Source organism: Ursus arctos, unplaced genomic scaffold (assembly GCF_023065955.2).
Source record: "Ursus arctos isolate Adak ecotype North America unplaced genomic scaffold, UrsArc2.0 scaffold_2, whole genome shotgun sequence".
Lineage (NCBI taxonomy): Eukaryota > Metazoa > Chordata > Mammalia > Carnivora > Ursidae > Ursus > Ursus arctos.
The window spans coordinates 98386997-98400260 of record NW_026622874.1 but is presented as its reverse complement, the minus strand read 5'-3'; the positions used below and the strand labels follow the sequence as shown (position 1 = coordinate 98400260).

The window sequence follows — 13264 nt, the reverse complement described above, 5'->3', positions numbered from 1 at the left end:
AGCCCCACGTTGGGTGTAGAAATTACTAAAAACAATAAACTTTAAAAATTTTTTTAAATAAAAAAAGAAAGAAAGAGAAAGTAGATCTTAGTTATCAAAGATGCCTGGAGAGAGCTGTTGTCTGGAGGGAAAGGAGTAGCTTGAAGATGCAGGGGAGCCCGGGAGGTGGGCTCACTACTGAGCAAGGGGCTGTGGCCACTGAGAGGGGTGGGACCTGGTGTCAGAGGCTTGTACAGCCCTGGGGAGCAGCGCCTGGTCCCAAGGGTCTGTGCCCCAGGCCCCCAGGCCAGAACAATAGCAATGACACCATAGCTTATGGTTCCTGGCAAAACCATCATAAAAACAAAACAAAACACAGAAGCAGCCTAATTGGAATAAACAAAGGAGAATTTCTGGCCCTTCCTCCCACATTAGAACCATTTAAAAAGGCACCTGGCCCTCAGACTCAAGCAGTTGCTTTGTTTTAATGACAAGTCTAATGCATTTTAATCTGACTTTGCTGATACTTGCATTTTCTTTTTCATGTGGATTTTGGTCTCATTTCTCCGGTGACTTCCATCTGTGGTAAACAGAAGCAGGAAAATGAGGCAGCAAAAAGACAATGCAATTGAGCCCTCGGGAAAACAAACGACAAAAGGAAGTTTCTGTTGAGCAATCTTCTCTTCCAGGAAGGGGGAGGGGGGAGATCCAATGCAGCCTGGGCGCTGCCCAAGGTGACTTGTGGCAGAGCTGAGGGAGAACCAAGTCTCCTGGGTGCTGGACGGACTGCTGAAAGCTCCCAGGACACTGAGGACTCCCAGCCCAGTGCTCCCCCAGGACGGGACTCTGGATGAATTAGGCAGGGTTCTCACCCTAGGCTCTGGAGTCTTCAGTGGAGAAACAATTCCATCCTTTAACGGAAATGTATCATTCCCTCCCTTTTAAATACAGGCAACAAATCACAGTCCCCAACACCTGTGACTGTCGGCAATGGAAATCGCCACGATTTTCACATCACTGGACGATGTTGTAGAGAGCGGGAAAGATTGTCGGTCCCCATCGTTGCTTCAGAACGATGTTGGGTTGTTAGACTCGCGGTCAGATTGTGTCATTTGATGTGTTGGTGAAGGAGTACACGTATTCCTGTATTACACAGGAATATTCTGCTAATTATATTTTAATACCATTTGTTTCCTTGGTGATCCTGAATTTACTACCTGAATTTAAAAAGTTCATTTTGTCCAGTGGGAGCATAGGCATCACCAGATGGCACAGGACGCCCACCCCCTTCCTCTCTTTCTCATTTTCTGTGAAACAGACCAGCTTTGGGGTCGGAGAACCCACAGAGAGATGGACGCCACAGAGAGATGAGACCAGGAGGAAGTGTCTGCTTTGCTGCCACCTCTTGCCTCTCCTGGGTCAGCCTCTTCTGGAAACATCAGAGCCCTTGACGGGAAAATCTGGAGCCCTCCTGAGGATAGCTCGGGGAGGCGGGGATCCTGGGAGGCACAGGCCTGAGACCCTCCATCCCCAGCCGGCTTATTTAGAGCTGGAGGCTGTACTCGGCCTCTAGAACAGCATTGCTGACAAAGGCGCTCAGAACCACACCCTTCCCAAACTTTTGAGAAGGTTCTTCACCCCCAAGACAAACTGGGATACCCCTGACTTCTCTCTCTGCTACCATGAGTCCTCAGTTCTCCTACTTCTTGGTGTTTTGCGAAATTATGTGGGTTTAGAGACCAAGAGGCCCAGACTTGCCCCCAGAAGGGCCTCATCTTAAGAGAGGTAATCATTGAATTGGGACAATTACTCTGGACCAAACACTTGCTTAGCATCTGGCAACACCCATAGACCTCAGCTCAGATTAGTGTCTTTAAACACATTAAAAAAAAAAAAAAAACCTACATAGGGTTACAAAGGAAACCAATTGTATTAAAATACAGTTATCAAAATATTTAAAAGTTAACCTGTGATACAGTAATTAAAAGTCTACTTCTTTATAAGTAGAATTAAATAAGAGCTAACTGAGGATGTAATAAGACCATGATTTCAAAGTTGAGATGAGGGTAAATAATATTTTGAGGTGTCTGCAACTATGCTAAAATTAAAGGAAACTAGCTGTGGTTTCTATTGGGGATAAACCCAACAGAAACTGTATTACTGGGGTGCTACTGTGCCGTGTGGCCTCTGTTCATACCTTAAGAGAAAACGAAAACCAAGTAGCAACTGTTTTCCTGTCCTAATTTCATGGTTAAAATCCTTGCTTTAGCCTCCCCAGGCTCCGGTCTTCTCCTCCATAAAACGAGCTTCCTGATCCCTACCTCACAGCCTTAGTGTGAGGGGCATATGAGAGGACAGAAGCAAAAGGGTTTTGCGGTTGGTGGGGGTGGGTACACAACTCTGAGGAGCTATTACCTAATTTCTAATTCTTGATTATTAAGACCTAATGGCACCAAGACACTCAAAGTGACATGAGAGAAGAAGCCTCATCTCTCTTGGGGCATTTGTTCTAGCCTACCCATCAGTCCTGGCAAACTGTCCTTGCTCTTCCCTACAGCACCCAGGGAAGCCCTGGTTCCCTCCCTTGGTTCCTTCCTGCTCCTCCCTCAGCCAAGCTGCGATGCCTGGTGGATACAGAGGTGAATGTGGGGACGATGTGGACCCGATGCCCTTCCTGGCACCTCCAGAAAAGGAGAGGATCGAAGCCATGAACAAGCCCTATGACATCAAGAAGTCCTGCTGGGTCAAAGACGAGAAAGAGGGCTTCATCGCTGGAGAGATCCAGTCTGAACAGGGTGACCAGGTCACCGTGAAGACAATCAACAACCAGGTGAGTGGGGAATAATCTCCAGGATGAATCCGAGCTTAGGGAGTGGCAGACACCCCGGCCTTGCTGTCCACGCTCAAGAGGCAGGGTGGTAAGAGGAGTGGATGCCTCTGAGTCCTGTGTGCTGGGTTCTAGTTCAGACTTGGCCACACTCAAACCGTGGCCCTAGGCAAGACACTTGCCCTCACTGAGCTTTGACTCTCTCCCAGAAGAGATTCCAACATGGTAGGACACCCGGAAATACTTCGTATGCTCCGAAATAGCACATGTGTGCACGAGATTGTCGCAGGAGTTACTTATCTTTAAAGTCCCGAACAGCCTTCATGTGGCACGACAGTGAGCATCCCAGACGTCAGCAGTTGCACTGCGTGCCCACAATGGCACGAGGAATGTGAGGCAGGGCCCACAGCACCCTGGCTGACCCGGGGAGCTCTTCAACCCGCGTGCCCACAGATGGAGGCTCACAGCCCCTTGCTGCATGGTGCCAGTGTGCCGGAGCTGGCTTGTCCTGGCTTGCAAGGACCCAACACCCAACGCTAAACAACCAGGCGCTTTGCAGCTGAGTCTGAAACCTTTGGCAGCTTGCTGTCTTGACAAATGGTATAGATCAGGGATCCCCCCACCCCCGCCATATAGCTGGTTTACCAGCACACCACTCTCTCTACTGGTCTACACTGTGTCTGACTGTGAGGGTGACTTGAGAGAGTGGGTAGAAAGTTTGGTTCATTAAACCACTACCCTGCGGCAGATTCCCGGTGAGGTGCTAGCCATTTTGTTTAATCCTCTCGATAATCTTATGTAGTAGGATTTTAGGAGTTCTTATTTTGTAAAGGATCAAGGAGGCCCTACGTAACTTGCCCGTGGTCACAAAGACGGCAAATGACGAGCTCAGATTCAAACCTAGCTGTATCAACGTGCCCCCACGTCACCACACCATCTCTCCGTGGTGGGCTGTGTGAGCAGGAGTGTGAGGTGGTCCTCGGTCAATGTCAGGAAGACAAGGGGCCAGAGACCTTCTGTGATCGGAACCTGTGGCAGCTGAGCTGAGCTTTGTGCTCTGCTTCCCTTCGAGGGCAGAGGCAGCAGGGAGATGAGGCTATCCCTGCGTTCAAGGGGGTTGGAACACCAGAGTCAAGCTGGCTTCTCAGGAGAACCTGCTTTTCAGAAGGGCAGAGCACTGCAGTGTTGTACGGAGTAACGTGTGAGACCGTGGAGCCCAGGGGCCCCCATTTGCATACACGTTAAGGACAGCACGTAACTTCTGTGAGCATCCGCAGGTTTGGGACAGAAAGACTGACTCACCTGACTTCTGAAATAAAGGCAGACTTCTGCGATAAAGGCAAAGTCCCCTGTCCTCTCTGCCTACGCCGCCGCCGAGAGAGGCAGAGAGAGAGAGAGAGAGAGAGAGAGAGAGAGAGATAAGTGTTTGCCTGGGGGCGAGGCCCAGAGATCTGGGAAGTCCCGGAAATGAACTCTGAATAAAACCCAGCTTGATTTACCAGGGGGTGTGGTGACCATTAGTGGGTAGATTTTCCAGAACTGTCAAGGTTTCAAATTATCTGCCTAGTGGACTCATAAATTATTAAAAGTCCCAGAAATCCCAGCATGTGTTCAAGCCTCACATCTCAGGCTGCAGGCAGCTCAAAGATGTTTGTTTTCTGGATCACATGTCTTGAGCTTTGGTCCCAGATGCTGGAACTTAAGAGCTGGTGCTAGTTTTCATTTACAGACGAAGAAACTGGGGCACAGAGGGGGGCTGGGGTTTGACTGCCATGCACAGGCGTTCCAGACTCCTAACCCTGTGCTACTTTCACCCTAACACATTTACTGCTCAGTACTCATTGTGGTGTTGTTGTTGGTTTTTTTTTTTAAGATTTTATTTACTTTTTTATTTTGACAGAGAGACAGCCAGCGAGAGAGGGAACACAAGCAGGGGGAGTGGGAGAGGAAGAAGCAGGCTTCCAGGGGAGGAGCCCGATGTGGGACTCGATCCTGGAACGCTGGGATCACGCCCTGAGCCGAAGGCAGACACTTAACGACTGCGCCACCCAGGCACCTTATTATTATTATTATTATTATTATTATTATTATTATTATTTCGGTCTTGTTTGCTTGCTTGCTTTCAATTTTATTCTTCAAGGTGGCTTGGTGGGAGCAGGGAAATGTCTTTTTTTAAAGACTTTATTTACTTTATTATTATATATTATTCTATTATATTATAAATATTTTTTTATTATTATTATTATTATTATTATTATTATTATTATTATACTGGCAGAGCCACCCAGGTGCCCCCTTATTTATTTTAGAGATAGAGAGAGAAAAAGCAGGGGGAGGAGCTGAGGGATAGGGACAAGTAGACTCCGTTCTGAGCGTGGAACTCAACAAGGGACTTGATCCCATGACCCCAAGGTCATAACCGGAGCTGAAATCAAGAGTCAGACACTCAGGGGCGCCTGGGTGGTTCAGTTGATTAAGCATCTGACTTCGGCTCAGGTCATAATCTCGGGGTCCTGAGATCAAGCCCTAAGTCAGGCTTGGCACCCAGAGGAGAGTCTGCTTCTCCTTCTCCCTCTGCCCCTCCTCCCACTTGTGCTCTCTCTCTCTCTCAAATAAATAAATAAAATCTTTAAAAAAAAAAGTCAGACTCTCAACCAACTGAGCCACCCAGTCACCCCCCCCCTTTTTTTTCAATGAAAAAGTTCACTGCTGTTTAGAAGCCTCCACCAATTCTCAAGGCAGAGAGCCAAGAGTCACATCTCTGCAAAGAGTCCCTGGGATTGAAGAGCAAGTTCTGCTCAGCCATCAGAATGGACTTGGCAGGAAGAGAAGCGGGCCCAGAGGTGCTCTGAATGTAGGGATGGAACTTAATCACTTAGAAGGTATTTTACGTGATCCCACGTAAGTTAATACAGTTCTCCCAGCAACCAGCCAAGGAAGCTACTGTCATCCCTATTTCAGAGGGGAGGCAGTTAGGACTCAGATGGCCCTGGAGGTCCCTCCTCAGCCCAGGGCACACAGTAGGACATGGCTGGACCGGGAGTTGGGCCCACTGGTCACCTGATTCCAGCTCCTTCCAAGATACCAGAGAGTATGTGGTACCTTGCGCCAGAAGCCGATATGGCTGTGGACTGTACTATTTCCTAATTCCCGTTGTGTCTTGACACTCCCCCACCCAGACTGTCACTGTGAAGAAGGATGATGTCCAGCAGATGAATCCACCCAAATTCTACCAAGCCAGCGACATGGCGGACATGACTTTCTTGAATGAGGCCAGCGTCCTGAACAATCTACGCCAACGCTACACCAACATGAGGATCTACGTGAGTGCCCGGGGCTGGCGGGGGGGTGAGAGGTGGCTGCAGATCTTCTGCCCCCCTCCTGATGGGCAGGGCACAGCTGCTACTCGTTCCCAGCAACCAGCACACAGTATGGCTCCGATAAGGGCACGGGGACCATGTTTCTGACACCTTAGTACTTCCGCTCCAAGCCTTCGATGCCTCAGTGATGGTGCCATCTCCACAGGCAGCTGATACACCTTTCCTGAGGTTGTCGTCCGGAAGTCTTCCTCCCCACCACACCCCTGTAAACTCCACCATCAAGACATCATTTTCCCCCTGGTGACTTCATACGACCTTGTTCGATGTCACCCCCGTCCGTCCATCCACCCATCCATTCATCCATCCATCTGCTGTCCGCCCCACCCCCACCCTCAGACAGTACTGGCAGGAAAGAGTGACACAGCGGCAGGAGTTCCAGGGTGATACACTGTGTGTCATACTCTCAACTCCTTAAGTGGGCTCTATCTTATCTTTGTTTCTCTTTCTTTGGATCACTTTCTATTTAATAAGATTCCTTTTATTAAAAACTCAATATGTAGAGTGCAGCTATGCTAAGAAGAGGCTGGGGTGGGGAGGCGTTTTATCCCCATTTGGGCCAAAGTGGAAGGTTTTAAAGTTGAACTGAAAAGAGGCACCTGGTGGGGGGAGTGGTATCAGGGGGATGTGAGCATCCGGGAAGGAGAAGGACAGTTTGGGACTCATGGATGGGGACCCACAGACGTGGCCATGTTCTGCCCTCCCTTATTCTCCCCTCCGATAATTTCTCTACTACCTCATTGGTTTTCTGATTTTTTTTTCTTTTTAATGGGACAATTTCCTTACAAAATGGCCTTGTGATGAAAAGAGAAGCCGGTGCCCCCTCTTCAGAGTAGATCAAACCCAGCTGCCCACCAGGAAGGGTTGTGCCCACACAGGGAGGGCTCTGCAGCTCTTAAAACACCCCAGAAGTCCCTCTGTGAACTCTCATGGAAAATCTGCCAGATAGATTAAACGGAAAAAGCAAGATATAGAACAGTATTACAGAAAGCTATCTTTTGTTTTAAAAATAAGAAGGGGGGAGAAGAATGCATCCCTGGACTTGTATGTATATGCATCAAAAACCAGGAAGAGGGTGTTAGAAATTAACACAGTGCTTCCCCGGGGGGAGGAGGAAGCGGGCACCGAGCTGCTGGGGGGACTTCTTCCCACGTATTCGCCCATGCAGTGACTGTGTTATCTATGCAAATAATTAAACCAAAGGAAAATGAAGCAAATATAGATGAAAGTGAAGGATTGTTTTGCTTGCTGACTAGACTCTCAGATACAGATTTTGCCACTGTATCTTTCTAGGCAGGCAGCGCCCTCCAGCAGGCCGCTCTAGGACAGGCTAGGGCTTAGAGGGAAGAGGACACCAGCAGGGAAGGCCAGCTAACTGTCTTCCTCCCCTCCCACCAGACCTACTCGGGCTTGTTCTGTGTGACAGTGAACCCCTACAAGTGGCTGCCCATCTACGGGGCCCGCGTGGCCAACATGTACAAAGGCAAAAAGCGCACGGAGATGCCACCCCATCTCTTCTCCATCTCTGACAATGCCTACCACGACATGCTCATGAGTGAGTGCGGTGGGGCCTGCTGGGGCTCTCAGGGTGGGCCACAAAAACTCTTTTTGCCATTGGCTCCAAACGCTTTAGAACCATGGGCTACCCAATCCCGACCCTGACTCCAGACCGCCCGTTGAAGTTCTTGGCTACGTGCTGAGAAGCAGCAGCATGTGATCTTAATGCCGGGTACCAGGGCTCGGTGAGGGCGAGGGCACTTGCTAAGTACCAGCCCTACCTCACACCGCATCTCATCTAAGCTTCACAGAAACATGGATGCCAGGTTAAGTAACTTGCCCAGAATTCAAGTCAACACCATTCCCTGTATGATCTCTGCTGTATGGCATGGTGGCCCGTGAAAGGATTTTTATTATGTTGCTTGTGACTGGGTAGCTGTATAGGATGGGGCTGGTAAATTCTGGGCTCTTCTGCAAAGGTGCACACTGCAGTGGCAGGCATGTGGCCGTGGACCCCACAGGCCCCAGGGGTTTGGGCCTCTGCTGGTTGCTGCAGTCCACCTCCAAGCTGGGTGGGATGCAGGGAGATGCGAACTGATTGGCCAGGGTGATGTCAAATGTCTAGTTTCTAAGTGTTTCCTAATTACATCTTCCTGTTGCTGTTTTCTTCCCTGCAGATCGTGAAAATCAGTCTATGCTAATCACGTAAGTGTCCCTTCTGTCTCTCAGTCTATATACGTATAATTAGGTTTGTGTTTTACACATGTAATTAAGCCTTCTTAGAATTAATTGGTGGGACTTTGTATGGAAATCTGCAGGCTGTGAGTGGGCTTAGCAGGACATCAAGGCTGCACCTGGGAAACTGAGGGGGGCCTCTGTGCCCCAACCCCGCCCCCAGCTGTCTGTCCCGTCCTGGCTGAGGGATGAATCCCGGGGAACGCTCAGCCTGCACTTTCTATTGCTTTGCTTCTCTGTGGCCAATCCCCTCTTGGTGCTTCACTCGTCTGCTCCATTTTCCGCTTGCAGTGGAGAATCTGGTGCTGGCAAGACTGAGAACACGAAGAAGGTCATCCAGTACTTTGCCAACGTCGGAGGAACTGGCAAACAGTCCTCAGATGGAAAGGTAGGGCCGAAGGGCACACCAGAGTCTGTCACCCCAGCCCACCCTGTCTTCAGGCATACACAGGGGGGCACACATGGGGGGGCATACATGGGAGGGCACACACAGGGAGCCACACACAGGGGGCACAAACAGATGGGCACACACAGGAGGGCACACACAGGGGGGCACACACAGGAAGGCACACACAGCAGAGCCCATGTGACCCTTGCGGCTGTCCTGTGGGTTGGGGCCATTTTACAGAGGAGTAGACAGGCTTGGAGAGAAGGGTGGAACCACATAGGGAGAAGGAGCCCACAGACTTGGGTCTCCTCCTACAAGATGTATTCCACTGCCCCAGGTCCCGTCCCTCCCCAGAAGGGCAGGTGGCAGGGCCACTGGTGCTTGGCAGGGGAGAAAGGGGAATACCAGCTCCTCGGATCAGCTGCTTCTGCAGACCCTGGTGGCCGGGGACACAAGGAGCAGTAGCTGGGCCAGTGGCATCTATAAAAGCCCACAAAGCAAAGAAGAGTTTGTGAGGAAACCAGAGACACCCCGGGAAGGGTTTTCAGGCTCACTCAGGAGTCTCTCCAGCAATAGCAAAGCATGGAACAACAGCTAAGAAGCAAGGCCCGTCATCTGCCAGGTGCCCCTCCAATGTCAAGGCTGCAGAGGGACAGTCATCAGGTGTTGGCCTTGGAAGGTTCCTTCCTGCCCTGATTTCTAGGCCTCCCAAGGCCCTTCCCCTCCTAGTTCCTGGCTCAAAAGCCACAGTCTTTTGAAAGCCCTGAATCCCCAGGCAGCACCCAACCTTGTGTTTCTCTCTGGGTCAGGGGTCCCTGGAGGATCAAATCATCCAGGCAAACCCTGTGCTGGAGGCTTTTGGGAACGCCAAGACCATCAGAAACAACAACTCCTCTAGATTTGTAAGTGTGAGCAGCGGCAACCATGGCCCCTGGGGGAAGGGGAGGGTGGGAGGAGTTGGCGGGGGGCGGGGGGGGGGACAGGTGTCATCGCCCTATTCCAGGTAAGGAAATTGCGGCTGATTTAAACATGCAAATAGAATGAGGCAAGTCACAGCATTTCCTTCCCAGAGATTTTTAAGGTCTTATCTGTCGGGGTCTATATCAAACAGAGCTCACGTCAGCATTTAAACCAAGGAGCTTGAAAGCAGAGACTTGGTAACTCGGTGATGGAGAGGCTGAGAAGTCAGATGGGGGAGCCAGAGATTCACAGTGGCTGGAAGCTGGGACAACTCCTCTCATCCCTCCCTTCCACCCCCTCCCAGTCGGGAGGGATACGGGAAACGTGCTATCCCCGGGGCCCTGGTGGATTCTGAAGCTAGCTCAGCCCTCTTGTGGGAGCTCCACCTCCCCACTACCTGAGGTGCTGTCCTGGGAGGGGAAATGCCCGGGCTTCCCTCCTGATTCCCAGTCTCCTGCTGGGGCCCCTCATTGCCTGAGCCAGTGGGCTGGCAGGGAGCCTAGGTAAACAGAGCTGGGGCCGGGAGGAAGGGAAGACAGGTGAGAAAGAGAGGCGAGGGGCAGACAGGCCAGGAGCAGCAGTGATGGAGACACAGAGACACCTATTTCCAGAATTTACCAGTGGTTCTACCAAAGGTCAGGGAGAGGAAGGCGGTGTCTCAGTAAGGAAACTCAGTAGTGTGCCCCCTACATCCGGGGGCCAAATTACCACGTCTGCCTCTAAGCAGACTTCGCAGCGGTCCCAGCCCCTCCTGCCAGGGCTCCTCTCCCCAGAAATGCCCTGTGGGGCTACCCCACAGATCCTAAGTTTTGCTCCAAGCCCTGTCCATCCTCTCTACCCATCTGTGTGGGAAATCTGTGGCTCCATGTACAGGACATCTGGCCCAGTTACGTTCCAAACAGCACCCTTGGAATTCAGGGGGGCTGCCAATGAGGGACTATGGCCAAACCTGGCCCACGTGTTGGTCTAGAACTACCTGCATCCTCCCTCACGACCCTCTCCTCCCTGCTCAGGGCAAGTTCATCCGAATCCACTTCGGAACGACAGGCAAGCTGGCTGGAGCTGACATTGAGAGCTGTGAGTCTGGCCCCCTTTAGAGGGTTCTTCTGGGCGGGACCAGCTACATGGTGTGTGGGACCCAGTGGGGGGGGGGGGAGTAGTGCTGGTCCTGCTCCCAGGCTCCCCTCCGTGGGCAGTCAGGCCCCCAGCAGCCGTGTCCAGGGCAGAGGGAATGGCTCGCCAGACTGGCTATTGTGTGGGGCTATAGGGAGAGGGAGGCCCGTCGGCCGTGGCACGCTGTACTCCAGACAGAATGGGACTGTATTTATGGACATGTTTGCGTCTTCCTCTCCAGATCTCTTAGAGAAATCTCGTGTCATCTCACAACAAGCCGCTGAGAGGGGCTACCACATTTTCTACCAGATTCTCTCTAACAGGAAGCCTGAACTTATTGGTAAAGATCTTTATGTCTGTCTGCCTGCCCCTTAACTTGTTTTGCCTCTCGTTTCAGTAACCAAAAGGTTCCCAAGGACAGAGGGTCCAGTGACCCACCCCCCCTCATCCCGTGGTTCTGCAGGAATCCCTTCGAGCTACGTGCATAAGGTTACAGGGAACTTTCTCAAAGTTCTACTCACATCCCATCTTCACGATGGCCTCATGAGACTTAGTACCACTTTAGACCCATACCACAGATAGGGCTTTGGAATGCCTGCAACTCACGGCTGAGACACAGACCTGGAATATGGGGCTTGGACCTGCTGCCTCTGGGCCCAACACTCAGACAGGTGCAGAGAGGTCAGCCCAAGACCACTGAATGTGCAATAACAAGAGGCTCCCCTCTGGGTGGACACAGCCCACACTGAGTACATGGTCTGATGAGCAGAGTATACTCATTCACCTAGGCGCTCTTGTGCAGGCACCGACCTGCTCAACTGTTCATGGCAGACCTCCTCAAGATATAAAGTCAGGGGAGAGGTGAAGACTCAATCTCCCACATACATACCTCCTAACCCTACCAGAGACTAGTACTGTTCCCCACTCAAATTTGGGCTTTATTTACCTCAGACACACTGTCCTTTTTAATTAATGGATGGCATTTTGAAATTGGAAGACTTCACATAAAAAAACCAAAGCATAACACCATCAACTTCTTGGTTTCTCTGGAGTAGCAAAAGATCCAGGAGCCATGAGCCTGGCCTCCCACATGGCACTAATCAAGGCAGTTGAGTGGTGGTGGCCCCTTCAGATGGAGCTCAAGCTCTCTTGTCTACCACACTCCCCACCAGGCCCCATTGCCTCCTTGACCCTAGAGCAGGGTGACAGCCAACATTTATCTTCCTTCTTGGGCTCTAGTTTTTCTCAACAGTAGCATGAAAGTATTTCTTGCACCCATGTCTCTTCCAAAAGTGGAAAAACAAAGATAGACCAAGAAGGGCACATATTTGAAGAAAAAATAGATATATTTCTTTGTAAAAGCAACAATATCCATGCATATTATGTGCAAGTGATTGATACTGCCCACTGCAGACATTGTATTACCTCCTGCCTTAGAGTAGAAACTGCTCTTTACAGGACAAAGGAAGGGGAAAGGTATGAATTAATTTATTCCAAAAATATCTACAGGGGGCCCAATAGGCGCCAGGTACTGGGCCAAGTAGCGAAGGATACAACCAGGTTGCTGAGACCCTCTTGCCACCCCAAAGCTCATTGTGTGCCCCGTTCAAGTCCCTCTGTGACTCTGGGTGATCCCAGAGGGACCGTGTCTTATCCAGCTCTGTAACCTCACCATGTCCATCATCATGCCGGGCACAGGGGAGGCATTTAGGGATCTGGCTTAAAATGGAAAGAGAAGAAAACTGCATGTCACTCAGCCGCTAACCTGCTTTCCTGCTCTTGGCAGAGAGTTTGCTGCTGGTCCCCAACCCTAAGGAGTACCACTGGGTGAGCCAGGGCGTCACCGTGGTGGAGAACATGGACGACGGGGAGGAGCTGCAGATCACAGATGTGAGTGGACTGGCGTGGCTGGCACATGGTGGGGAGAGCCAAGACAGAGACTGTGAGGGCCCCACACACACTGTCACCAGAATTGGGGTGGGGGCCACTCCAAGCAGCCAGGCAGCAGCCCAGATCCTCCCCTGGAGATCTCTGGGGCTGAGCTGCACTTCTCTCCAGCCTGTCATAGCAAGCAGAACCAAACTAGGATTCCACAGAACCTAAGGGGCCATGTACTCCAGCCTAGCTAGAAGTGACCCTCTTGTCTCCCCATTCCCCACGGCACCCCCTCTCTTCTTTTATGACATTGAGCACCTGTAAGTTCTGTTAGGGTCTGACAATAGAACCGATTCCTGATGCGCCTTTGCCTTTCCCTCTCCCAGTACCTAGCATGAAGCCTTAGCAGCAATAATGATGGTAATGACAATGCAACTTCCCGTTTGTTATCATGTATCAAGTGCTATGTGTCAAGCATTGGACTAAACATTGACACGTCATTCTGGTTTATCG

General features: G+C 50.9%; 1 protein-coding gene across 1 annotated transcript in view; it reads left to right on the top strand.

Moving 5' to 3' along the window:
* The first annotated feature begins 2599 nt into the window (after positions 1 to 2599).
* The window catches only part of LOC113267916 (myosin-16), a 60922-nt gene continuing 50257 nt past the window's right edge, over positions 2600 to 13264 (top strand). The window contains exons 1-9 of the mRNA XM_026516248.4: positions 2600 to 2809; positions 5986 to 6129; positions 7582 to 7738; positions 8358 to 8385; positions 8707 to 8803; positions 9613 to 9705; positions 10777 to 10840; positions 11118 to 11216; positions 12663 to 12766. Coding sequence (XP_026372033.1) covers positions 2600 to 2809; positions 5986 to 6129; positions 7582 to 7738; positions 8358 to 8385; positions 8707 to 8803; positions 9613 to 9705; positions 10777 to 10840; positions 11118 to 11216; positions 12663 to 12766 — 996 coding nt within the window. The remainder of the gene's footprint in view (positions 2810 to 5985; positions 6130 to 7581; positions 7739 to 8357; positions 8386 to 8706; positions 8804 to 9612; positions 9706 to 10776; positions 10841 to 11117; positions 11217 to 12662; positions 12767 to 13264) is intronic.